This window comes from Pempheris klunzingeri, chromosome 20 (assembly GCF_042242105.1).
Source record: "Pempheris klunzingeri isolate RE-2024b chromosome 20, fPemKlu1.hap1, whole genome shotgun sequence".
Classification (NCBI taxonomy): domain Eukaryota; kingdom Metazoa; phylum Chordata; class Actinopteri; order Acropomatiformes; family Pempheridae; genus Pempheris; species Pempheris klunzingeri.
The window spans coordinates 851,175-878,824 of NC_092031.1; the positions used below are offsets into that span (position 1 = coordinate 851,175).

The following is a 27,650-nucleotide window of genomic DNA, read 5'->3' on the forward strand; positions in this document are numbered from 1 at the left end:
GACTGATTTCTAATTTTTTGCAACGTTTCCTGTCAGATCTCTTCTGGAGGTTCACAGATCTTTAGATCCACTGTTGTTCTGGATCAACATGTTCTCTGTCTCTCTTTAGTCTCCTCTGATGAACAACATGTCTGATTCCTGGATTTTCTCCATGTTTCTCCAGTCTGAAGTCTTTTCTCACTCATTCTGCTTTAGTGACTTCTGGAACCTTCTAGCTGAGGTTGGACACATTTTAGGGACATGAAGAAGAAGAAGGTCCTCCAAGAGATGACGTCACCAGAAGAAGAAGCAGCAGCGTTCAGAGAGCAGAGGGTTTTAGCTTCTGATCGCTGCCCCAAAGAAGAACTCATGATGGTTTGTTTCAGAATATTTACTCAGAAAAAGATTAAAAGGACAAACAGTAAATATCTCCAAACATGATAAAAGCGTCTACAGCGTCCAGTCAGGCTGGAACTGTCCTTTAATCGTTGACGTTTTCGGACGTGATGCTTCCTGACCTCCGGTTTGTCGGTGCGTGAGGTTTGGTGATGCTTGTCGGCTAATCTACTGCACAAACACGAAGCTAAACACTGAGCGACTACAGCGAGCAGTGAGACAGGCAGAAAGCTACAGGAAGTCATCTCCACTGCTTCACATGGCAACCGTTTGATATGAGAGTGTTTGATACTGCCTGTTAAATGAAGGTAGTTATTGATGCTGAAGAGACGGAGGTCGGGTAAAATCACAGGACGGGAACAACGTTTTGGAGTTTTGCCCACTGCTCACTTTACCCACAGTCTGACAAGTGTTGTGGTGGTCAGTGCTAACACCGTTAGCCTGCAGTAGCTGCTCTGGTCATGCTAGCTGGCCTCGTTCAAAGTAAAACACTGACTGATCTCACAGGAAAACATGAAATGACCACAAACCCTTAACTACAGGTTAAGTGTTTTCTTTTCCTGAACCCAAGTCAGTAGCTTTGGTGCCTAAACCTAACCAACCTGGGACGGTTTATTATCGTTACCATGACCACGACGGTCTGGTTACACCCGTTCCTGGCACCTACATTGGAGGGTTTCCATGACGCTGACACGTATTTTGGACACGTTACGCTTCACCATGATGTTCGTGGTCATTTCACGTCCGTCTGCGTGATCCCGTCGGTGAGAACTTAAAGCTGCGTTTACTGACGTTTTGTGTCACTTTCAGGCAACAGAACGAACTGAAAACATTTTATTTTAAAAACTTTAAACTGCCAGGATAGCTAGCTGTGCAGCTAACTCACGTAGCCTAAAGCTGTGGGCTCAGAAAGTGGCTAATACATGCTAATATTTAGCATCAGCCACTAAACATTGGTCCTCACCTCCAGAGGCTAAATCCTCGTCAGACAATAGCCACTGTGTTCTGAGATTGGTCGGTGGCAAGCTAATAGCTAGCAACATGCTAACGCCCCTGAGCTAGCTAGGTAGCTCATTAGCTCGGCCATATGGTTTCATACAGTCGTCTCAGAACGTCCTACAGACCACACGGCTAATTCCTCTATGCTATTTCTCCACGTCCTGCAGCCTGAAGAGGCCGGACGGTTTTTATCTCGTCACATGATCCTCAGGTGACCAACGGGCAGCGTTTCTAAACATTCATGTGGTCCATCGACTTTACTGAAGTGTCCTTTCAGTGTGTTAACCTGGAGAAACGTACAGCAAGTGTCTGAAAACACAAACCGATTGTTTCCAGGGATTCAGACAAAACTTTGAGTGACGAGCGTGTTGGTTTTTTTTAAAGCAGCAAGCAAATAATACATTTGAACACTGGCCACACCGAAGCCTTTCTTCTCCAAAACACTAAAGATAAAACTGCATGTGTGCAGTGACAAACGTTCTGTTTTACAGAAACCAAACAGTTTTTCATGCAGAGTTAAGACATCGGTCCACCGCTAGCAGGAACTGAGGAGATGAGGGTCTGTCGGGGAAGAGGGCGTTCGGGGTCACGGCTGGCTGTTCGTGTCCTGCTGACGTCTCAGAGCGTCGCTGACTTGCTCCTACAGTCGGGCGTCTAGAAGGTCAGCACTGAAACGGGGAGGACAGTTACTCTCAGCGGCGGGCTGGAGGGATCGATTGGTTTCATCCGATGGGAGTCGCGTGCGGGCGGAAACATAGAGGAGGAGACACGTGCAGGTCTGCATGCGTGGCGGCGAGCAGAGTTCACTTACAGTCGACCTCCAGGATGGCTCTGACCGTCCGCGTGAGCTCCTTCGCCTCCTGGGCGAGCGTCGCCGAAGTCCACGGACTCTTCTTATAGCGAGGGGGGGGGCCTTGAGACGAAGCTCCCACTTTCACGTCTCCGGAGCTGAAAATAGAGAAGAAGAGAAAACATGACTACAAACAGCAGAGATGGATCAGATGAGCAGCTAAAGACGCTCTGCTCCCTCATCTCTGATCTCTGATCTGTTCCCACCAGGTGCTGAAAAAGATCCTGATAGTTTTATGGCTACAAGCTAATGCTACATGCTAACACTACATGCTCGTGTGTGAAACTAGTTTCCTGTGTTAGCTTAGCTTATTTTAGGGGCGCAAGGCTGAACCAGCTTTTATTATTAGCAGCTGTAGCCTGATGTTAGCAGCACGTGCAGGACAGGACAGCAGCAGTTAGCCTGTTAGCGCTCATCCTCTGTAGCTAGCAGTTAGCCTGTTAGCGCTCATCCTCTGTAGCTAGCAGTTAGCCTGTTAGCGCTCATCCTCTGTAGCTAATAAGGTGACTCGGTGTAAATCAGTGGTGGGCCGTCAGGGCCAGCAAGACCTTCTCTGCTGGCCTAAACTCAGAATCACTGATTTACGTTTTAATATTTTCCCATTAATCTTTTTAGATTATTCCTAATAGTCTATGCTCTTCATTTCTGGGGGGCTTCCAGCAGTGTATGTCTATATTAGAGCTTTTATCCAATCATATTTCAGCCATCATGTGTTGCCAGGGTCAAAGAAATCTGCCCTGAGGCCTTCAGGATCTAAAGTGCAGGCGCCCATAGATTAAAATACATCACAATGAAACTGTTGCTTTAACCAATCAGATGTCGAGCTGGTGACCCCAGGGCCTTCTAGCAGGCGTACGATGACGTCAGTATTTTCACGTCCTCTGATTGGCTGGTCAGAGAGCTTAGCCAAAGCTAGCGATTCTTACCTGTAGCGACCTGCACGAGCTAAAACTTTATCATCATCCTGAGTATTAATAGCAGTTTTTTTAACCCACAATGGCTGATGGAGGAGAAGATGTTCATTTGGTCACAGATCTACTTAGAAATCCATTTTCAAGGTGGACTTTCCAGGAAAAGCTGGACATTTTGAGGAAATGCCGGCCCACCCCGAAGCTAGTGAGCCTGTCCCAGCCGGGAAAAGGGTTCGTCCGCCACTTTCAGGTCAGCAACTAGGAGCGGTACCTTCAGCTTACAGGCTCCGAGGAGCAGATTGTGTTGCTGAGAACGCCTGGTGTTGGTAACTGATCGACTCTGTGTATGGAGCTGAGTCGGTGGTTCGAGTGTTTGGTGACTTGTTGAATTCTTTTAATTGGGTTTCTTGCTTTAGTGATGTCATTCATACTGCCTTTCTGTATAATAGTGATGGTTTCTACAGCCATGACGTCATAATGATGGTGTTAAGAGGTGGTTTGATTCAGGTAGGACGCCACTGAAGGCCCAGGTGTCAATAGTCTGAGCTTCACCTGCTCACGAGAGCCTCTCCTGTGGTTTCAGGGGTTTGGAGGAGCACTGAACGCTTTAAATATCACCCAGGAAGCAGCTTGTTGAGATGCTCTGATGAATAAACTCACACCTCCGCTCGTTTGGGGCTAAAAACACTCAGCAGCTGCTGCGTCGCCATGGCTACAGCTGTTAGTCTGAGGCCGGTCCCTAACACACGAGACGAAAGCAGGATTTTAAACTCCATCATTTGCTTCCTGTCATCTCCCCACTCTTACACTTGGGACCTTCCCTCCTGTCGGATATTCTCTTTTCTCTGACACTCTTTCTTTATTCTAATGAGCTTAATGAGAGCGATGTAATTAACGGGCAGCACCGAGCCACTGATCACGGCACAGACTCACAGTGACCCGGCGACTGGACGGCCTACATTTGTGCTTACGAGTGGTCCAGAAACGGGAGCACAGGTGAATAAAAGAGGAAACACGACCGGGGGGTCCTGTGGTTATGAAAGACGAGGCCAGGTGTCCCACTGACCTACAGAGGAACAAAAGGAACGCAGGCAGGAGGTGCCGTGGACGGATGACTTCATAACATGGCCGAGTGACCTGATTTACAGAATGTGACTTACACAACAGACAATAACTCTGTGTTATGGTTCAAGGTACAAGGTCTGAGGGTCTGGTTACATAAACACTAAAGGACTGTTCCTACCCATGATCCTCTCTGTCCACATCCTGGTGTGTGAGTGACTGGTAGGTAGTAAAAGTGTTGGAACTGGTCCAGTAGATCACCTCAGCCAGCAGCCACCAAACGGGCTGCAATGGCTGCAACGTGATCCTTTGGGACAACTGCACCTGATCACAGTAGGTCCACTAAAAGAGCTTGTTTGATCCACTGACAGGCTCAGAGTGTTATTCTAAGTGTGTGACAGCATCATGGAAAGGATCCCTACAGAGAGAGACCTGGAAGATCCTTTTGGTTTAACCACAAACAGCACACACACCAGACTACATTCACTAAAACAGGGATTTTAGAGCTGCTGCTCTGCTGCTGTGACTTTGGTGTTTTAACACGTTATTTTGGATCCACACTTAATCTTTTAAACACCAAAATCACACAAACAAACTACCTGATGGAGGCAGCAGCAGACCAGCAGCTAAATTTAAGTTAAATTGGTGATTTTGTCAATGGAGTCTGGTGGCTTTGAAGAGAGAGATATCACGGCTGTTTGTGGTTCTTCCTCCTCCTCTTTCTCTTCTTCATCTCCCCCTCCTCTTCCTGTCCCTCCTCTTCCTCCGTGGTGTTGACCAGATATCATCTCAGTGTGACCTCACACTGTCACCGCAGGTCGAGACGTTTCATAACGCTGCCGCTCGCTGCTGCTCGCCACGGGCGGCCATTAACGGGAGCAAACTGCTGTCCTACCTGGGCTGAAGTGGGCCAGGCAGGACCACAGAGTGTGTGTGTGTGTGTGTGTGTGTGTGTGTGTGTGTGTGTGTGTGTGTGTGTGTGTGTGTGTGTGTCTGTGCTAACAGGGCTAATGAGCTCTGCTCTCTGCTGGATTTCTCATTATGTGACTCCAATGATGGTGTCCATGTCTCACACACACACACACACACACACTCACACACACACACACACACACATACACACACACCTGTAGCTCTTGGGGGGGCCGTGACTCTCCAGCAGGAACTCCTGAACGTTCTGCAGAGACAAAACAAAGACAAAGTGAATGAGAAATAAAATCCTGCTGCTGGAGGGAAACCGTCTTCTGACCACACAACGTCTGATGGTGTCGTGGTCAGCAGAGGTGCTGGAGCTCATTTAGACCTCTGGTCTTTAATATGGTGGAAGAGGAGACACTTCAAAAGGAAACGGTGTCTGAATGTCTGAGCTAAACCAGGTCTTTGAACGTTACAGCATGTAAACAATGAATGTGTCTCCTTTAAAAACTCCTCGGAGCACAGGACTATTTCCAGCGGCGGATGAATCCACATGTGGTGGATGTGGTCAAATCTAAACAGTGGACGTTTGTTTGTCTCCACTTTCACTTTTTACCTCCACAAAACTCAGCAGCTTCCCCGTTGACATCTCGAAGCCCTTTTTGGCCGCGTCGCTCTTCCGTAGTTGACACTCCAGGACGGCGACCCTCTTCTTCAGCTCCTCCGTCTCCTCCTGAGACCAAAGCAGAGCAACAAGGGGGACGTTAGCTAATGCTAATTGTTGCTAATTATGCTTTTCACTGTACAGTGTAGTTAAAATATACAGACATACGACAATTTGATCAGATTATAATGAAGTGCATGTACAACAGCGCCCCCTAGTCAGGCTGAGCTCAGCGCCGTGCCGCGCGTCCACCCGTCCAGCGCTCACCTTGCTGGTCGGTGCCGGCGTCTCCACCCTCTGAGTCTTCAGCTCGGCGATCTCGGCCTCCAGCAGGTGGATGACCTCCTCGTAGTCCATCTCCATCCCCCTTGCCTGCTTCTGAGCCGCCTCGGCCAGCTGGATCCGGGTCTTCAGGGCCCGGCTCTCCTCCGCCCCCAGCTTCACCTCCTGCCGTGGGGGGAGGGAGAGGAGGGAGGAAGACATTCATCATCACAAGTAGTCAGATCACTCAGCGGTGGTGCGTTCAGGGCCGCTCAGAGAGCTTGGTGGCGTCAGGGCGGGTTAGTGTGACGGAGCTCTCTGCTTCGGCCTGAGGGACGTTCTGCCGGATCAGGGCGCCGTGCGGTCGCGTCCCAGCAGGACCCGTCACCTCGCCACACGGCCCTGTCTCTGATAAGGTCAGCGGCGTTTGGGAAACAGCATCGCCACGGAAACCAGAACAGGAAGTTCCAAGAATCAAGTCAAAATGTCGAGAATAACGTTGAATTTTCTGGATTAAAGTGGAACTTGACACAAGGAGTTTTAGTTTATTCTCAACATTTTGACAAAATAAAACCGACTCCTCCTCCTTCTGTTTGACCCTCAGGGGCTTCCGTAGCTCTGTCAGTTATGACATGACGTCTTCTGACTGAACGTCCTTTAATCTCTAACTTCCTGTTAGAGATACTTAGTGTTTAATGTGTCTTTGACTTTTAGTTGGGAAACTTTAGTTTGAAAGTGAGGCTGGAAATGATGCTGTGACAGATCTGATACCGACCAATCAGAGGACGCTTCTTTATAGACTGATACCGACCAATCAGAGGACGCTTCTTTATACAGACTGATACCGACCAATCAGAGGACGCTTCTTTACACAGACTGATACCGACCAATCAGAGGACGCTTCTTTATACAGACTGATACCGACCAATCAGAGGACGCTTCTTTATACAGACTGATACCGACCAATCAGAGGACGCTTCTTTATACAGACTGATACCGACCAATCAGAGGACGCTTCTTTATAGACTGATACCGACCAATCAGAGGACGCTTCTTTATAGACTGATACCGACCAATCAGAGGACGCTTCTTTATAGACTGATACCGACCAATCAGAGGACGCTTCTTTACACAGACTGATACCGACCAATCAGAGGACGCTTCTTTATACAGACTGATACCGACCAATCAGAGGACGCTTCTTTACACAGACTGATACCGACCAATCAGAGGACGCTTCTTTACACAGACTGATACCGACCAATCAGAGGACGCTTCTTTATACAGACTGATACCGACCAATCAGAGGACGCTTCTTTATAGACTGATACCGACCAATCAGAGGACGCTTCTTTATAGACTGATACCGACCAATCAGAGGACGCTTCTTTATACAGACTGATACCGACCAATCAGAGGACGCTTCTTTATACAGACTGATACCGACCAATCAGAGGACGCTTCTTTATAGACTGATATTGACCAATCAGAGGACGCTTCTTTATAGACTGATACCGACCAATCAGAGGACACTTCTTTATAGACTGATACCGACCAATCAGAGGACGCTTCTTTACAGACTGATACCGACCAATCAGAGGACGCTTCTTTATACAGACTGATACCGACCAATCAGAGGACGCTTCTTTATACAGACTGATACCGACCAATCAGAGGACACTTCTTTATACAGACTGATACCGACCAATCAGAGGACGCTTCTTTATACAGACTGATACCGACCAATCAGAGGACGCTTCTTTATAGACTGATATTGACCAATCAGAGGACGCTTCTTTATACAGACTGATACCGACCAATCAGAGGACGCTTCTTTATAGACTGATATTGACCAATCAGAGGACGCTTCTTTATAGACTGATACCGACCAATCAGAGGACGCTTCTTTATACAGACTGATACCGACCAATCAGAGGACGCTTCTTTATACAGACTGATACCGACCAATCAGAGGACACTTCTTTATACAGACTGATACCGACCAATCAGAGGACGCTTCTTTATAGACTGATATTGACCAATCAGAGGACGCTTCTTTATAGACTGATACCGACCAATCAGAGGACACTTCTTTATAGACTGATACCGACCAATCAGAGGACGCTTCTTTACAGACTGATACCGACCAATCAGAGGACGCTTCTTTATAGACTGATACCGACCAATCAGAGGACACTTCTTTATAGACTGATACCGACCAATCAGAGGACGCTTCTTTATAGACTGATACCGACCAATCAGAGGACGCTTCTTTATAGACTGATACCGACCAATCAGAGGACGCTTCTTTATAGACTGATACCGACCAATCAGAGGACGCTTCTTTATACAGACTGATACCGACCAATCAGAGGACGCTTCTTTATAGACTGATACCGACCAATCAGAGGACGCTTCTTTATAGACTGATACCGACCAATCAGAGGACGCTTCTTTATAGACTGATACCGACCAATCAGAGGACGCTTCTTTATACAGACTGATACCGACCAATCAGAGGACGCTTCTTTATACAGACCTGACTGACGCCCTCTTACGTAACACCCCCGGGATCAGCACGGCCACTGGGGGGGGTGCCACACTGACTCAGCTCTCGTTGGTTTGTCATTGAGAACATTAACATCCATCTATCTATATGATTTTTATGGAGATTGGTGGATAAATGGAGTCTGAGGTGACGTCAGTATAAAAACATCTAGATCTTCATGTTTGGACCAAACAGCCCATGTTAAGCTGGTTTTGATGGTAAACTGACTGGAGTGTAGCGGAGGGGGTGGTGTTGGGTGTGTGTGTGTGTGTGTGTGTGAGTGTGTGTGGGGCTACATAACAGCCAAGGCGGTGAAAACCAACACCCGCAACAATGAGAAGCTGTGAGCCGACAGGACTGGGAATCAGCCACGCCCAGTTCTCAGCATGCTGAAACAGGATCCTCAGACAGAGCCAGAGATAACACACACACACACACACACACACACACACACACACACACACACACACACACACACACACACACAGTCCTGGACCGGCTGCACTAAAACACCATCGGTAAGATTTTCCTTAAAGGTCCCATTTTCTGCTCATTATGACATCATACAGGTGAAGAGGACAGAGGACGGTCTGTACTCAGGGTTTGGTGGTTTGTGGGGACATTAAGGACACATTCAGTGTGTATTTTACATAAAGTGGGACTCAAGTTAGCACAGCGCTAACAGGAAGTTAGCACAGCGCTAACAGGAAGTTGGCCTAAGAACTCTTATACCCAGGAAGTCTGGGTACACACACACAGACACACACAGACACACACAGACACACAGAGACACACACACACACACACACACACGCGCACACAGAGACACACACACACAGAGACACACACACACAGAGACACACACACACACACACACACACACACACACACACACACACACACACAGCAGTCCATCTGTCTCCCTCTCCTCCCCAGCAGGACCGATTTCAAATTTCTGCAAATCACTGTTCCCAGAAAAGACCAAACGGAGATAAGGCGAGCTCACAAGCTGTTTACCTACGGAGGCCCAGAGCGACCACATCACAGGGATCACATGACCTCATCACAACGGGCTGCTCTCACCTGTTTCTGCTCTTCAGGTCTGTTCCTGTTTCTCCATCCACTGTTGTTCTGGATCAACATGTTCTCTGTCTTTCTTTAGTCTCCTCTGATGAACAACATGTCTGAAGTCTTTTCTCACTCATTCTGCTTTAGTGACTTCTGGAACCTTCTAGCTGAGGTTGGACACATTTTAGGGACATGAAGAAGAAGAAGGTCCTCCAAGAGACGACGTCACCAGAAGAAGAAGCAGCAGCGTGATCACAGATCAGGGTAAAATGGGATCTGTGATCTGGTCACAGTGTTAAAGTGAGCTGCCTCCTCCTCTGGTTGGGTAACTAATGGATCCCAGCGTGAGCCGTCTCCCTTCCAGCTGAGGCCTCCGGGGGCCCCGACAGTCTTCCCGGCCCCCCGTCCTGAAGCCTGACCTCCAGCTCTAACGAGGAAGTGTGTCAGAAAAGGCGGCGTGATGGAGGCAGAGTCCCTCGCTGGGCTCAGACCTGCAGCTGGTCCTGCCCCCCCCCAGCCTGAGCTGATGGAGGACGGATTCTCACATTAGCGTCGGTGGTTTTCACGCCTTGGCTGGTGGTTCTGTAACGGCAGCGTGATGAGCTGCTGACTCCACTGACTGAACGTTAAAGGACTAGTTCAGAGGATCCACACGGTCCCACGGGACGGGGGCTTTGGATCAAGCTTTGGATCTCTCACTTCGTCTCACCTGAGGATTTCCTTCGGTTCTTCAACTAAACCCTTAATGACCAGTTAATGATCACGTAGGTGGATCCTTCAGATCTTATAACGGATCCTGATATAGAAATCTACTGTATAATGACCCTTTATCACCACATGGCAACAACGACTTGATCTCATTATTACTGACAGAAATGAGTTTTGGTACTTTAATGTGTTTTTGCCGATAATAAGCAACATGTCTGGATAACGGTCCATGGACTAGAGGGTTATGGGTAAATTAGGTGTGTGGAGTCATTTATAAAGTAAAAACAGCACTTTGACTGTTTGTTAAAGATAAAGATTAATATTCAAGAGAAAACGTTTTCCTGAAGAACAAACTGAGTTCAGTCAAACAGGATTGGTGCTCCTGTGTTTGTAGATCCTTCATACTGGTCCCTACAGTAATGAGCTTTGACTTTGAAACAAAGGTCCAGTGAAGGAGGAAAGACGTTGAAATAAAACGGTGGACGAAGCTTAAACACCTTCAGGTCGCGATGAGCTTGAAGGTGTTCGAGGACGACTGGAGAAATCCCCCTCAGAGGATTAAAGGTTGTCAGCTTAACTCGTCTGCAGAGGCTCATTAAATTTGCAGAGACTGCCAGGGAGTCAGCACCACATGGAGTCCAGGACCAGGACCAGGACCAGAACCTGGCAGTCAGGTCGCTCTAACCTTCATCTGAGCCGCTTGTCTTCATGTCTCAAGTACTTCTGATCGTCCATCACAGTGACGGATTCATGTCCTCTTTTTAAAACCTGGGCCCTATCGCACATATTCTGTTCTATCGCTCTCTGCACACACACCAGACTACATTCACAAAAACAGGGATTTTAGCTCACAGGACACAGGAGCTGCTGCTCTGCTGCTGCCTCCATCAGGGTGACTTTGGTGTTTTACAGGATGAGTTCAGATACAAATGAATCCCTGAGTCCTGTCCACACTGACTGATGGAGGCAGCAGCAGACCTCTTGCTCTCTCTCAGCTCCTGTGTTCTGTGAGCTAAAATCCCTGTTTTAGTGAATGTAGTCTGGTGTGTGTGCAGAGAGCGATATAACGGCTGTTTGTGGTAAAAAGGATCTTCCAGGTCTCTCTCTGTAGGGATCCTTAATGTCTCTCTTTCGAAACCGTGTTGTTCCGAAACCTTTATTTAACCAGGACATTTCTGAGGCAGACACAGGAGAGGCCAGCAGCTGCCACAGGGGGGAACATGAAAAGTGCTCCGTCGGTGGGGAACCAGCGTGAGAAAGTCATGACACAGTTTCAAACCCTTTCTGTGGCACTGCATGGTGTTTTCTCCGGCGGACGGGACGCCAGGAGGCACTTCACCACGCTCTATCTACCACGGGGGCACGACAGCTTTTTATTTTTATCCTTTTCCACGCTGAAGCCGAACACCATCTGCCGATGGGAACAGAACAGGACGGTGCCGAGGAGGAGACGGGATGCAGTAGGTGCAGTGAAGACCCGACCCCGAGAGCAGGGAGTTCACGGAAAGCAAAATAAAAGCCTGAACATGAAGCGAATCCTCCCCGTTTCCACCCGTCAGGCAGAAACGTCCCGGCCGAGTCTTTGTTGGTGCATCTGTGTCTAAATGTGGATATCGATCGGTTTATGCAAGAGAAGAAGAGCTGCGAGGCAGCAGAGAGTCAGAGAGTCAGAGAGGCTGAGACCCTTCAGCTGTGAATCACCACACACACACACACACACACACACACACACACACCATGTTAGAGCCCAAATAAAGCTTCAATGGTGCCTCACACTCTCCCACTGTAAGTACTGCTGCTGTGTGAGGCCGCCTCCACGTCCCACACACACACACACACACACACACACACACACACACACACACACACACACACACACACACACACACACACACTCTTTGGCTGCATGTTAACGTGTGTGTGTTCTTGTTCTTGCTACATTATGAGGACAAGGGCTGTTTTAGGGTTCACACTTGGGTTTAAGGGTCAGTTAGGCGTTTGGTTGTGATGGCTAAGGTGTGTGCACGGGGACCATTTCTGGTATAAACATTACTGATATAAAATATTTGTCACAAAACGTGTTCACTGTTGTCTTTGTTGCTGCGGAGCATCTTTCTTAAAGCATCATCTGAAGTCAGTACATGAACCACTTTTAGATGGGTTGTGAATGCTAAAGTTTCCTATAATAACAGTTACAGTAATAATCATTTTAGACTGATGTTACTAGTTATTAGTTGTCATATATTTGTGCACATATCTTGATGTTGCTTTGTATTTGTATTTTTTTGATTATTGTTTTAACATTGCTATTTGTCGTTGCATCACTTCTGGCTTATATGCTGCTGATATTATTTTACGTGCTATTGTTGAGCTGTTCACGCAGTTTTGTACAGCGCTTTGGTTGCTTTTAGTTGATTTTATTTCAAATAAATCAAATAATTTACATTACATATATCCATTAAAGTAATACTTCCCTATGCCAAACTAAACTTTATTTTTTATGCTTTATGGGAAATGTAGGATCCACAATATGTAGTTTTTGCTGGTGTTGAGGACAGACTAAATATCAGAAACACTTGAGAAAAAAGCAAAACCATGGAATAACATATAATAAGTCTCTTCAAACACACCAGACTCCATTCACAAAAACAGTGATTTTAGCTCACAGAACACATGGTCTGCTGCTCTGCTGCTGCCTCCATCAGTCAGTGTGTTTGTGTTATTGTGTGTTACACAGACATTGTGTTGGATCTGAACAAACCATTTAAAAGAACCAAAGTCACACAATAACACAAATAAACTAACTAATTAAGGCAGCAGTGGACCAGCGACTCCTTTGCTCTGTGAGGTAAAATGAGTGTTTTTTTGAATGGAGTCTGGTGCATTTGAGTAATAGAAGAGAGAAACTGTTTGTAATAATAATAATTAGACTAATAATAATATGTGTGGATTTGTATTACTGATGTGTGTGATCAGTGATACATTTTATATTCTGATTATATTGTTTGCAGGTTAATATCGATAGTGACAACATCCTGCTGAAATTGTACTTAAAGACAGACTGAGCGGTGTACCTGCCGCAGGTGTGACTCACCTGTCTGGCCTTGCTGAGCTCCTCCTCCATCTGATGGTGAACTCTCTGAGACTCGACCAGCTGCTCCTGAGGAGGAGAGACGGGAGCAAACAGGAAGTTAGCAGGAAGCGTGTCGTCCTATCAGGTGAAAGCCGATGAAAACAAACATTCTGTGGGAGGTGTTGTTAGCGTGTTAGCATGTTAGCATGTTCCTGTTTAAATGCATCTAAAATAAGAACTGTGACAGACTGAGGATTCATTCTTTTAGCGGCAGAAAGCTCAGACTTCGGTCTTTACGTTGACTCTAAATTGTTGTCCATGTTTCTCCCAGTCTGAAGTCTTTTCTCACTCATTCTGCTTCACTGACTTCTGGAACCTTCTAGCTGAGGTTGGACACATTTTAGGGACATGAAGAAGAAGAAGATCCTCCAAGAGACGACGTCAGCAGAAGAAGAAGCAGCAGCGTTCAGAGAGCAGAGGGGTAAATAAAAGTGTGCAGTTTTACCTGCAGCCTCTTGATCTCCCTCAGAGCCTCGATGTGCTCCTTCCTCAGCCGCTCCATCTCCTCCAGGTCCTCCGAGTCGGACAGCGACGGCTGCACACGGGTGACAGATGGACAGAGAAGAGATGTGAGGGGCGACGCCCTTCCAGCTGTCAGTCACCAGGAATTAATGGTGATGATCATTAACGCCAAGTTCAAACTACAAGATTTTAACTCTGATGTTTTGCACACTGACGAGTTTTTCAAGATGGCCGACAAAAGCTCCAGATCACAGGCTCGCCCCCGTGAGCGGCGATCACTAATGTGTTATGTGATCAGAGGGTGATCATGTGATCCCAAGTCTCAGTGAGGTCAGCGGGGATCGGTCTACTTCCTGTGGTGTTCACAGGAGGACCTGAGGAGTGGAGGACCACTGCTGGACATAAGTTAGCTTGTTAGGATGCTCAATGATGCTCCCTGTTGCTATGGTTACTCATTTAAGGTAGCCAATGACGAACCGTTTCACCACAACTATTGAGTAGGGGTCAGCCAATCAGAATCGAGCACACACACCAGACTACATTCACTAAAACAGTGATTTTAGCTCACAGGACACAGGAGCTGCTGCTCTGCTGTCCAGTTTGTTGTTACTCTGTCGTCTTCATCGTGAAGATCACTTCCTGTTTGAAAACCTCTCTGTGGTTTTTATGGGACAAACCAGGAGATCGATCTTTATTCTTCTCTGTGGTCTCTCAGCCTGCTGCTCTCAGGCACTGATGGATCGGCGCTCTGACACGCCGTCGCCCCGGCAACACAGAAATCTTTACCTCCTGCTGACAGGACGGCCGGTTCACACGGCAACAGGTCGATGCTGGAGCGTCCACATCAAGCACTATCTATCCATCCATCCATCCATCCATCCATCCATCCATGTGAGCAAGAAAAACTAAAATGTTTGAAATTAATTGAACTATAAACGACTATAAAGTGCCACCAAACGACCACCAAAGAAAATATGACCATAAAGTGATAAACACGGTCAGAAAGATCCAAAGGAGCTGAAATCACAGACGTTTTTCTTCCAAACAATGTAATTAAACAAACATCAAAATATCAAAACCATTCAGAGAAAGTTCTGCTTCCTACCCGAGGGTCAGTGGGCGACTCCAGCAGACTGGACAGGTCGTCGGACGTGAACCTCGAGCCTGGCTGGGTGACGGCTAACTCCTCCAGCTGAGGCTGGAACAGCTCCCTGATCAGCCCCTCCAACTCTGTGCCACACACACACACACACACACAGACACACACAGACACACACAGACACACACACACACACACACACACACACACAGACACACACACACACACACACACACACACACACACACACACACACACAGTCACACACACAGACACAGACACACACACAGACACACAGACATACACAGACACACACACACACAGACACACACACACACACACACAGACACACACACAGACAGACACACACACACACACACACACACACACACACACACAGACACACACACACACACACACACACACACAACGCTAACATGAAATCCTCCTCGTGTGTTTCCAAACAGACCTCCAGACTAGTTTCACTGGGACGTTAAAGTTACTCAGAGAAAATGTGCATGAAATGAAGTGTGCTGTCGTTCCAGCGTGATGTGATCATCAGATGTGATGATGTGACCATCAGATGTGATGATGTGATCATCAGATGTGATGCTGTGATCATCAGATGTGATGATGTGACCATCAGATGTGATGCTGCGACCATCAGATGTGATGCTGTGATCATCAGATGTGATGATGTGATCATCAGATGTGATGCTGTGATCATCAGATGTGATGATGTGACCATCAGATGTGATGATGTGATCATCAGATGTGATGCTGTGACCATCAGATGTGATGCTGTGACCATCAGATGTGATGCTGTGACCATCAGATGTGATGCTGTGACCATCAGATGTGATGCTGTGACCATCAGATGTGATGCTGTGACCATCAGATGTGATGATGTGATCATCAGATGTGATGATGTGATCATCAGTGTGGAAGAAGCTCTTCACCTCTTTTAGCCACTCCTTTAATCTAGAAACAGTTTAGCTTTAAAACACTTCACGTTTTGGATGTAAAATGTTGGTTTGTCCAAATATTTCACTCTGAAAAGAACCTGGTGTTAAAACACCAGAATGACCCTTTAATTTAAGTACTGCGAGTCCGACATGAAGGAGGTCGGAGGGTTCAAAGCTGAATAAGTATGACCAAAGGTGTTCTCTGGGGGGGGTCTTACCTGTGAAGGCCACCGTCCCGGCTGGATCGGCACGTAGTCTGGACCGCAGCGCCTGACGCTGAGCCTCTGTGGGCTTCAGCCCGAGCAGGTCCAGAGCCTGCACACACACACACACACACAGATCAATACACACTCAGATCACAGTGGTGACGCCCCCCCTCACACACACTGACACACACACACGCTGGAACCATCCAATGAAAACCCAGAATCCCCCCTGTGAGGGGAACCTGCTCTACGAGGCCTCAGCTGAGGGCCGGCAGACTCATGTTAGAGTGTGAACAGGTCATGTGACCTTTCATCTAGAAGCTTCACTACTTTGTCCAGGTAGAAATAACAGAACCTGTGTTTTTGTTTAGGGGCTCTATGGATGATGAGACACACACACACACACACACACACACACACTCCTACCTGCTCCAGCCTCTCCAGTTTGAGGCGACAGCTGGTGCTGAGGGAGTGTTTCCTCTGAGGAGGCTGACTGCTGCTCGGCTCTGGAGACACAGAGAGGAGGAAGGAGGAAGTCAGCTGATGTCGTATAAACAGCGAGATGCAAAAAGGGGTCACACACAGAAGTTTTACCCAGAAGACCCCTGTTTCAGTTATTGTAACTTCCTCAGCTAACATACATACTTTAAGTCAAACCATCATCTTCTGCTAAACCTACTAAACCTAAACCAACATGTGACTGTTTCTACACACCAGACTACATTCACTAAAACAGGGATTTTGGAGAACAGGACACAGGAGCTGCTGCTCTGCTGCTGCCTCCATCAGTCAGTGTGTGTGTGTTCAGTGTTTTAAAGAGTTCATTTAGATCCAAGCTAACATGTTAAAATACCAACGTCACAAAAGTTAGACCAGCAGCTCCTGTGTCCTGTTCTCTAAAATCCCTGCTTTAGTGAATGTAGTCTGGTGTGTGTGCTGTTTGTGGTTAAACCAAAAGGATCTTCCAGGTCTCTCTCTGTAGGGATCCTTTCCATGATGCTGTCACACACTTAGAATAACACTCTGAGCCTGTCAGTGGATCAAACAAGCTCTTTTAGTGGACCTACTGTGATCAGGTGCAGTTGTCCCAAAGGATCACGTTGCAGCCATTGCAGCCCGTTTGGTGTCTGCTGGCTGAGGTGATCTACTGGACCAGTTCCAACACTTTTACTACCTACCAGTCACTCAAACACCAGGATGTGGACACAGAGGAGTTATTTGCTTGCTTGCAGCTGTCCTGCCCGTCCTGTAGAGGGCGCTGAGTCCTCCTCATGTTGGGACAAACACTAAGTCTAATCAATACGAGTGTGTTTTGGTCGTTGGATAACTGGTTCAACAGGATCTCATTGTTTGAGGCTGGAGTTTCTCTGATACAAATCAAATGTCGTCTTTCAAGATTCCTAATGTGATGAGTTCCTTCAGGCGGGGGGGGGGGGGGGATGTTTCTGACCTGAAACATCTAGACGTCCTCCCACCTGTTGATCACTGGGTGTTTATCACATCACGGTCACATTTTCACACACTTTCATCTCACATGCAGATTTATTCCACATGGAGGCGGACGACACGTGTGGGCTTCCAGCTTCAGCCCGACGGGGGCCAAAGAGGTCTGGGGGCCCGAGGAGGGGCTGACCTTAAAGACACTGCAGCCCTGTTGTTTCTGTCTGTCTCAGTCTGGAGCTGCATCCCTGCACACTGGTTCATCAGCTTTCACCCTTTAGTTCCAAACTCAGCCACCGCCGTCTGTTACAGACCAGCTGAGACGTGACGCACACACACACACACACACACACACCCACACACACACACACGATGCTTCACACCTCCTCGGTCAGGCAGCCAACCACACACCATCTGTCCCCCGCTCCTCTTCCTCATTGGATCAGATCTACACTTCACAGTTTACAGCAGCACAGGTGCCCGTTTTCCAATCGGCGCTGGTGGCAAGTACGAGATCCTGTCAGAGCCGACACGGAGAGGCAGGTCGCCGTGGCGGCCCCTCCGATTGGTTGGCGGCAAGCGTCCTTTACCGCATTATGTGACGACGCTTATTTATGTCGTGATCAGCTGACAGAAAACACACGTTCTAGTGCAGCTGATGATGCTGGCTGATAAAATCCACTACTGTGATTTCTGTTGTGTGACGTGTAAAAGCTGGTGAGAGCACAAACAGGAAATGGAAACGTCCACTAAAAGAGCTTGTTTGATCCACTGACAGGCTCAGAGTGTTATTCTAAGTGTGTGACAGCATCATGGAAAGGATCCCTACAGAGAGAGACCTGGAAGATCCTTTTGGTTTAACCACAAACAGCACACACACCAGACTACATTCACTAAAACAGGGATTTTAGAGAACAGGACATGTGATTTGTCAGTCTAGTTGTTGTGATTTTGGTGTTTTAACACATTATTTTTGAATCCAGACAAATTCTTTAAAACACCAAAGTCACACAATAACACCAACACACTGACAGATGGAGGCTGCAGCAGACCAGCAGCTCCTGAGTTCTGGGAGCTAAAATTAGTATTTTTGTCAATGGAGTCTGGTGTGTTTGAAGAGGTCCTGCATCACCTTGAATATTAAAGTACAAATCAACAGCAGTTCCCTCTGTGAGTTTGTTACCTTTGAGTGTTCAACACAGCTACAACTACTGATATTAATTAATGGGTGTGAGTGATCAAATGCTGACAATAGGACTGGATAAGTAGCCTTGTATTCATCATCATCATCATCATCATCATAGTCTCTCACGCTCTTAGATGATCTGACCCATCTGCCTCATGTTATGTAGATATGAGCCTGTTAAAGGTCCCTATTAGTTCCAGCACCTTCCCCCTGCTGAACACACTCCAGTGTCTGTTCCCTGCTCACAGTCTGGACCAGTCAAGCTGATTTGGCTTTGGCCCCCATAAAGGCCGATTATTTATTAGTTGTCATAACTGCGAGATGTTTCCTGCCTCAAATCACAAAGCTTTCTGGGAAATATGCCCCAGAGCTGGGCTGTGGAGAGCACAGAGACGTGGATGTAGATGTGACAGACACACATGGATAAAGACAGCCACACATGAGACGCACCGGGGCTCGTTTCAGGGACGCCGTCGCCCTCTGGTGGCGAGGAGGCCCGTGTCTGCTCTGGCCTGGCTGGAGACACTCGCACCTGCAAACATTAAGGCAGCACATGAGTACCGGTTCGACGGGGGTGTGTTCCTGTGTGATGACGGGGGGGGGGGGCTGATCCCTCCGCTCTGACATCACAGACGGTGGATGTGTCACATAAAACCTGAAGGACGTCCTGACGGCCTCCAAGAGAATCAGCCGAGAAGGTTTTCTGAGGAAATCTTAAGACCATTCTGGAGAAAAAGTCTTCAAACGCTCTTTAATGGAACTGGGAGCTTTTTTTAGAAGCTACGCAGGTAAAGAGTGGTTCAACCCACCTGGCTGACGTTGACCGCTGGCAGAGTCTCACTGGCAGGGTTTCGGCTGGAGGTGATCTTAGTGACCACGGCGGGCTGCGGAGGCGTGGCGCCCAGCCCCGGGGGCCTCGCCTGGGGCCCGCCTCCGCCTCCGCCTCCGCCTCCGCCTCCGCCTCCGGACCCCTGGAGGGAGATGGGGCTGTGAGGCCCGCTGCTGGAGCTGGAGGACGACCTCCGCCTGATGAAGGCAATTTCCACTGTGGGGTCCGGTCTAAACACACAGGGCGAGGAGCGGCGCTATGAAAAAGACTAGTTGAAGCGTTTGTTAACTGGTGTTTCTACCCATGATCCTCTCTGTCCACATCCTGGTGTCTGAGTGACTGGTAGGTAGTAAAAGTGTTGGAACTGGTCCAGTAGATCACCTCAGTGTGTGACAGCATCAGGGAAAGGATCCCTACAGAGAGAGACCTGGAAGATCCTTTTGGTTTAACCACAAACAGCACACACACCAGACTACATTCACTAAAACAGGGATTTTAGAGAACAGGACACAGGAGCTGCTGACTATTTAAACTATTTTTAACACCAAAGTCACACAATAACACAAATACTGGACCAGTTCCCAAACTTTTTGTACCACTGAGGCACCAAAACTTAGGAGTTATCAATTAACAAATTTGGTGTATTTCATGTGTTTCAAAGAACAATGTGAGTATAATATGCTCAAAATACACACTAATTCTGTAGCGTTAGCAAATAAAGGGACCCAGTTAAGTCTGTTGGTGGCAGAATTAACTTAGCAGCTCACTTCCTCTAAACTCTTACTGACCACATCTGAAACCATAAAATATGAATCCAGAAACATCCACATAAGCTCCACGGTCACTTGAAGTTCCTACGTTGAGTTCTGTTGACTTTATCACAGATCTACAAAGAGCTGTCGGCAGATTTATCTATTTTAGAGCCAAACTTGTCTCCTCTTGTTTCGGTTTCATCTTGAATGATTAATGCTTTTGAAAAAGACTGCAGGTGTCAGGTGTGTTGGACCTGAGCTTGGTGCGTGTCAGGATGCTCCTGGCCTCCTCGTACGTCACTCCGATAAGGGACTCCTTATTGATGGACACCAGCTGGTCCCCGACCTGCAGCCTGCCGTCCTGAAACAGCACAAGTACACAGAAATGTTCAACTGAGCCACTGGGACGCAGAAAAACAGCAAATGTTTTTAGGTGAACTTTACATACAACATTTTCTGTTTCTGGGATCACAGCACGCTGGTCGAACTCGCATTTCATACAAACGAAAGATGAGAGTTGAATTCCTCTTAAACAGCCGTTATATCGCTCACTGCACACACACCAGACTCCATTCACTAAAACACTCATTTGAGCTCATATGGAGGTCACTGGTCTAAGCACTGACTGATGGAGCAGCAGCTCTAAAATCCCTGTTTTAGTGAATGTAGTCTGGTGTGTGTGCTGTTTGTGGTTAAACCAAAAGGATCTTCTAGGTCTCTCTCTGTAGGGATCCTTTCCATGATGCTGTCACACACTTAGAATAACACTCTGAGCCTGTCAGTGGATCAAACAAGCTCTTTTAGTGGATTTAGTGATCTACTGGACCAATCCAAAAGGGTTATTGGTTCCATATTTTACTGCAAAACCCCTCAGAATCCAGAAGGAGTTAGTCTGTAGTTTGGTTGATGGATGTTAAAGGGCAGGTGTGTCTATCGATGATCAAACCCAGATGACCACAGTACTCAGTGAGGGCGCTGACCTTCTGGCAGTCTCCTCCAGGCACTATTTCCTGAATGAACACCATTGGTCCCTCTGCTCGGTTAGCCCCGCCCTTGATGACGAGCCCCAGGCCTGTTCCCTTGGCAACACATATCAACTGAATGACGCTGTCGCTGGGGAGACAGAGAGAGTCAGGACGCCAGGAAGCATGATGTCAGAGCATCCATCCCACCACCACCTAACCCCACCCTGCTCCTCCTCCTAACCCCACCTAACCCCACCCTGCTCCTCCTCCTCCTAACCCCACCCTGCTCCTCCTCCTCCTCCTCCTCCACCTAACCCCACCCTGCTCCTCCTCCTCCTAACCCCACCCTGCTCCTCCTCCTCCTCCTCCTCCACCTAACCCCACCCTGCTCCTCCTCCACCTAACCCCACCCTGCTCCTCCTCCTCCTAACCCCACCCTGCTCCTCCTCCTCCTCCTCCTCCTCCAGTCACTAAACCAGAATCACTGAGATCAAACTAAATCTGAGCTGCTGAGCTCTGATTGGCTAATCAGGCTCCTGCTGTTAATTAAATGTTTAGGTTGCACACTGTGTCCATGGTAACGTAACCCTGGTGTCCACGGTAACGTAACCCTGGTGTCCACGGTAACGTAACCCTGGTGTCCATGGTAACGTAACCCTGGTGTCCATGGTAGCGTAACGAAGGGTGGTCCGTAACCCTGGTGATGCTGAAACCAAAACCGTCCAGGCAGACGACTAATGGATCCCGTCACGTTTCCTACCTGAAGGCGAGGGGGGGCGTGTGCACGGTGTAGGGGGGGGCGTGGGTGTAGGCCGTGACCCCCTCTTTAGGACTGAGGAGCTGGGGGCTCTCCGACCGGGAGGAGGAAGAGGAGGAGGCTGTGTCTGTCAGCTTCCCTGGACGGAGACAAGAGAAGAAGAAGAAGAAGAAGATATCTATCAGATATCTATCAGATATCTATCAGTTATCTATCAGTTATCTATCAGATATCTATCAGATATCTATCAGTTATCTATCAGATATCTATCAGATATCTATCAGTTATCTATCAGTTATCTATCAGATATCTATCAGATATCTATCAGTTATCTATCAGTTATCTATCAGATATCTATCAGATATCTATCAGTTATCTATCAGTTATCTATCAGAAATCTATCAGATATCTATCAGTTATCTATCAGATATCTATCAGTTATCTATCAGATATCTATCAGATATCTATCAGTTATCTATCAGATATCTATCAGATATCTATCAGTTATCTATCAGATATCTATCAGTTATCTATCAGATATCTATCAGATATCTATCAGTTATCTATCAGTTATCTATCAGATATCTATCAGATATCTATCAGTTATCTATCAGTTATCTATCAGTTATCTATCAGATATCTATCAGTTGTCTGTGTCTGTCTGTGTGTGTGTGTGTGTGGTGGGGGGGTTACCTGTGGGCAGCTGTGTGGGGGAGATTCGTCCTGAAGCTGTGATGTTATTGGAGCCATACTTCTCCATCAGCTCAGCAAACTCCCTCCTGAAGGACACACACAGTCACACACACACACACACACACACACACACACACAGTCACACACACACACACACACACACACACACACACACACACACACACACACACACACATACACACACACACACACACACACACACACACACACAGACACACACACACACAGTCACACACACACACAGTCACACACACACACACAGTCACACACACACACACACACACACAGACACACACACACACAGTCACACACACAGTCACACACAATCACACACACACACAGTCACACACACAGTCACACACACAGTCACACACACACACACACAGACACACACACACACAGTCACACACACACACAGTCACACACACACACACACACACAGACACACACACACACAGTCACACACACAGTCACACACAGTCATACACACAGTCACACACAGTCACACACACACACAGTCACACACACACACACACAGACACACACACACTTGTCTGAATGTCCTTCAGATGAAAACATGATTCTACACAGAGCTGAGAGGCTGAACCCTCCTGAGGAGGAGGATGAGGATGAGGAAGAGGAGGATCTGTAAGTGTTTGTCTCCCTCTTGTGGTCTCAGAGAAAGCTGAGGTCCTGTCACATCTCTCAGAGACAGTTTGGACAGTGTGTGTGACTGTGTGTGTGTGTGTGTGTGTGTGTGACTGTGTGTGCGTGTGCGTGTGACTGTGTGTGTGTGTGTGTGTGTGACTGTGTGTGCGTGTGCGTGTGCGTGTGACTGTGTGTGTGTGTGTGTCTGTGTGTGTGTGTGTGTGTGTGTGTGTGTCTTAGATCTGAACGTGTTGAGTTCTGTTTGCAGCTTAAACTTGGATCCTGAACTCTCCTGTGGTGCCTGAGTTCATCCCGTGAACCTGTGAGGACGACTGGACCAAATCCCCAAATCCCCACACCGTGATGTCGCGTCCTCACAGCGACCCCTGTACCAGCCGGCCGCACGTAATCACCATGATTTTTAATAAAGCGGGAAACAAATTGCTGCAACAATCGAGGTCAAGCTTCAAGGTGAACACCTGAACTGTTGGCACGAAGCTGCTAACACACACACACTCTCACACACACACACACACACACACACACACACTCTCACTCTCACTCACACACACACACACACACACACACACACACACACACACACACACACACACACACACTCTCACACACTCCTTTTATGATTACTTCCTGTTTCCTGGTCTACTTCCTGGTTCACTTCCTGTTTCCTGGTCTACTTCCTGGTTCACTTCCTGTGTCCTGGACTACATCCTGGTTTACTTCCTACCCCTCCCTAACATGAAGCAGCAGATTGTTTCTGTTACAAGACAGATGATGTGATGAAGTGATGAACCTGCTCCAGTTGGACCTCTAAATACACCGTGGGAGGAGCGTCCTGCCCCGACAACAGGTAGAGTGGACGACAGTGAGCCGAACCGGCAGACAGCAGCTACTGTCTGCCGTCGTTTCTGCTGATCTGGGTGCCGCTTTGCACGTTTGATCGGCCGGAGCTCTTCCCGAGCAGAAACCCTGCCGTCAGACGGCACGGCGTCCTTATTCTGTCACCGCCGGTTTGTCTCCGTCTGGAGCGCTGACGTAGGAAAAGCACAGGAGACAGCAGATTGCCAGGTCACCTCACATCCCGCCGGCGTGGAGAGGACGCCGCCTGTCAGCCGCGCACGCTCACCTCCGAGGTTCCCCGAGGACGCGTCCAACCACCGACACGGTTCAGTCCAACCGGCGCAAAGAGCTCCGAGCTCCAAAACATCAGCCGGTGTCTGAGGGCGGCCACAGCGGGGGGCCTCTGTAAAGCTGCATAAACCCATGAAACCACTGCAGGGTTCTCCTGGAAACGCTCCGGGACCTTTAAAGGCTCCATTCATTGTTGTGAAACAGGCAGCAGGTGCACAAAGTCGTTTGTTTCCGTCTGCATGACCTTCGTCAGGCGTCACAGTCACTTCATACACAGGAAACTAGAAAAACTAGACCACTGGTGAACCACTTCTGAGGGGAGCAGCAGCACAGGAACAGGATGGAGCAGCGTCACCGGCATCATGTGACGTCATGCTCACATGGCGCTGGACTGGAGCCGCTTTATATCTATATAAATATATATAACAGAGTCGGCCGAGACGTTCTTACTGCGCTGGGACTCATCAAAATCAGATCACATCAGCGCTCCTGTGGGGGGGCAGGTCACGGTCAGCTGGTGTGTCCTCAGGTAACCTCAGACGAGACACCCGTCAGGACAAAGGGAGGGAAGCTCAGAGCGCAGGAGATTATAGAGCAGTTTCCTACCTGGACTCATCGTCTCTGGCGACCAGCAGGGACATGTGATTAGACAGCGAGGCCGTCCGCAGGATCTCCACCGCCCTGTCGGGACACAGGACGGAGACGTGACGCCGTGGACACACACACAAACACAAAACACAGGATGGGTCCATGTCGGCCACTTTCACCGTCTAAATAACCACGCTGACGTTCGCTAATTAGCACTAAACACAGGTCGGGGGGGCACGTTGGTCACTGCATTAGTTCATCATTTGAACTCACCTGGATCATCGTTCACGAGATTCAACAGCTGATCGATCGAACGTCGCTGGATTTCTGTTTCGCTTCAGGTCAACAACCAGAGACCATCAGACACCATCGAGTCTTCCTGGATCCACAGCGAACGGACGGAGGTGCGTGTAGCTTTAAACCACTCGTCCATTTCTAATGTCCAATCGATCAGCTGATGAATCCTGTGACGAAGCTAGTGTTTGACTTAATGCAGTGACTGGTTGATTAGACTGCACATCAGCACTGCACTGTTCAACCAAAATATTCCAGCTCCACAAATCCCCAAAGCACGGCAGGTTAACATGCTAACATGCTAACATGCTAACACGGTCAGAAACTGTGAGCTTTCCTCACGTCACACAGAAGCACTTCTGACAGAGCTGCATGTGCTCACTGTCAAATAAAACCGACTTCATGGCTCCAATAGACACATTAAAATAACAACTGGACGGAAAAGTCAGAGGATCATCAAACACGTCGTCTTGGAACCATAAATGTCTCCAAAACTCTGCACTGCCTCACTGAAGACACTTTAAACAGGACCAGAGAAAACTGGGACGAAAACCCAGCGAATCACCAACCAGGATTCATCCTCTGGGCACCGTGAATGAACCCAACATGGACCGAAGTGGTGGACGGAGCCGTGCTGCTAGCGTGGCTACAAACCTAAAAATACCCCTGCACACACACACACACACACACACTTCAGACTCACCTCTCATTGGTCACCCCGATCAGACTGATGTTATTGACATCCAGAATCAGGTCACCTGACTTAAGCCGGCCTGGAACAGAGAATTACAGTCAGACAGACAGATGTGGTCCAGGAGCAGTGATGATTCACAACAACAACGAAGATTCATAATAATAATAATTAATAATAATAAGTCATAATAATAATAATAACTGTTTCTGTCCCAGTACAAGATCAAACCCCAAAACTACCCACCGTCCAGAGCCGCCAGTCCGCCGCCGATCACCCGTTTGATGTAGATGCCAAACTCTTCTCCCGTCAGCTCCCGGTAACCCCCGATGACCTTCACACCTGAGCACCCACACAGGTTAGTCAGGACAACATTAAGGGGGATTCAGGAGTCAGAGATTCAGGGGGAAGATGCTCACCGAGTCCCCTCTTGCAGTCGCAGAACTCCAGCCGCTGTACGCCGCGGTTGATGCCGTGCGGGCCCATGATCGTCCTGGCAACAAGCATCAACACAACAACTTCAAAAACACATCAACATCCTGCCTCGTCCAAAGCCTCTCTCTCTCCTCAGGGGCTCTGCTGCGCAAAATAATCAAATCATCACAGGATTTTGTCGTTTCCTCTCCCCTCCCTTCCTCCTCACTCAGCCCGGCCACATCCAGGACAATAAAATCTGTCGCCTCCTAACCGGCACGCTGGCCGAACCATGAGGTGACCTGAGTGGTAGGAAGCCCCCCAACAGTGAGAACAAGCAATCAAAGGAGCATTACAGGGCAACTGTTGTATCCTGGCCGGTCTGAGGCGTGTGGGACAGGAGGTTCAGATTAAAGCTGGAGAGACTCCTCAGACCTGGTCCCTGCTGTCTGCTGGTCTGGTCCTGAGTGTTTGTGTGCACACAGCATCTGTTGTTGTGGACACGCTGACTGACTGACTTCACCTCACAGCGCCGGCCGACAGTTTTCTGAATCCCTCAGCAGAGTTTTACCCCCCCCCGTCCCCTACGGCCCCCACCCTGGTTAGTTATTCATCATCATGATGTTTTACTGTGAAAACCTGCTGCTGCCGCACAACGAACTCCTGGATGTCACAAAATGTCCTCAAATTCAGTGAAGAGAGGTCAGAGGTCATTTTATTTGATCCCCCCAAAGATGTTAATCTCAACAGGTTGTCAAACAATATTACGCAGGCTGCTCGTGATCTTCGGTTACAGTTTGACTCCAAACTCCTTTACCATCTCAAACACAGTTAGTGATAATAACCAGGAAACATGTGGGTACTTTCAAAATAAAGTTCAGGAAAAGATGGTTTGGGTTAATGAAGTGAAGCTGCGTCCCATCTTTAGTTTTACAGCAGAAACTAAATGGTGTGAAGTGCCCTTTAGCTGCCTGCTCTTCAGGCACCATGTGAGGAG

At 48.1% G+C, this 27,650-nt stretch overlaps 1 protein-coding gene across 1 annotated transcript in view; it reads right to left on the reverse strand.

Annotated features, from left to right (window-relative positions):
• stxbp4 (syntaxin binding protein 4) overlaps nucleotides 1-27,650 on the reverse strand; it is a 36,969-nt gene that overhangs the window by 4,116 nt on the left and 5,203 nt on the right. The window contains exons 2-20 of the mRNA XM_070852203.1: nucleotides 26,659-26,732; nucleotides 26,486-26,581; nucleotides 26,252-26,321; nucleotides 25,273-25,347; nucleotides 22,849-22,934; nucleotides 22,159-22,294; nucleotides 21,414-21,546; nucleotides 20,688-20,794; nucleotides 19,662-19,911; nucleotides 19,303-19,384; nucleotides 16,653-16,732; nucleotides 16,239-16,335; nucleotides 15,062-15,186; nucleotides 13,940-14,029; nucleotides 13,456-13,521; nucleotides 6,044-6,223; nucleotides 5,729-5,845; nucleotides 5,325-5,374; nucleotides 2,186-2,322 (exon numbers count right to left, since the gene is read on the reverse strand). Coding sequence (XP_070708304.1) covers nucleotides 2,186-2,322; nucleotides 5,325-5,374; nucleotides 5,729-5,845; nucleotides 6,044-6,223; nucleotides 13,456-13,521; nucleotides 13,940-14,029; nucleotides 15,062-15,186; nucleotides 16,239-16,335; nucleotides 16,653-16,732; nucleotides 19,303-19,384; nucleotides 19,662-19,911; nucleotides 20,688-20,794; nucleotides 21,414-21,546; nucleotides 22,159-22,294; nucleotides 22,849-22,934; nucleotides 25,273-25,347; nucleotides 26,252-26,321; nucleotides 26,486-26,581; nucleotides 26,659-26,732 — 2,051 coding nt within the window. The remainder of the gene's footprint in view (nucleotides 1-2,185; nucleotides 2,323-5,324; nucleotides 5,375-5,728; nucleotides 5,846-6,043; nucleotides 6,224-13,455; nucleotides 13,522-13,939; nucleotides 14,030-15,061; nucleotides 15,187-16,238; nucleotides 16,336-16,652; nucleotides 16,733-19,302; nucleotides 19,385-19,661; nucleotides 19,912-20,687; nucleotides 20,795-21,413; nucleotides 21,547-22,158; nucleotides 22,295-22,848; nucleotides 22,935-25,272; nucleotides 25,348-26,251; nucleotides 26,322-26,485; nucleotides 26,582-26,658; nucleotides 26,733-27,650) is intronic.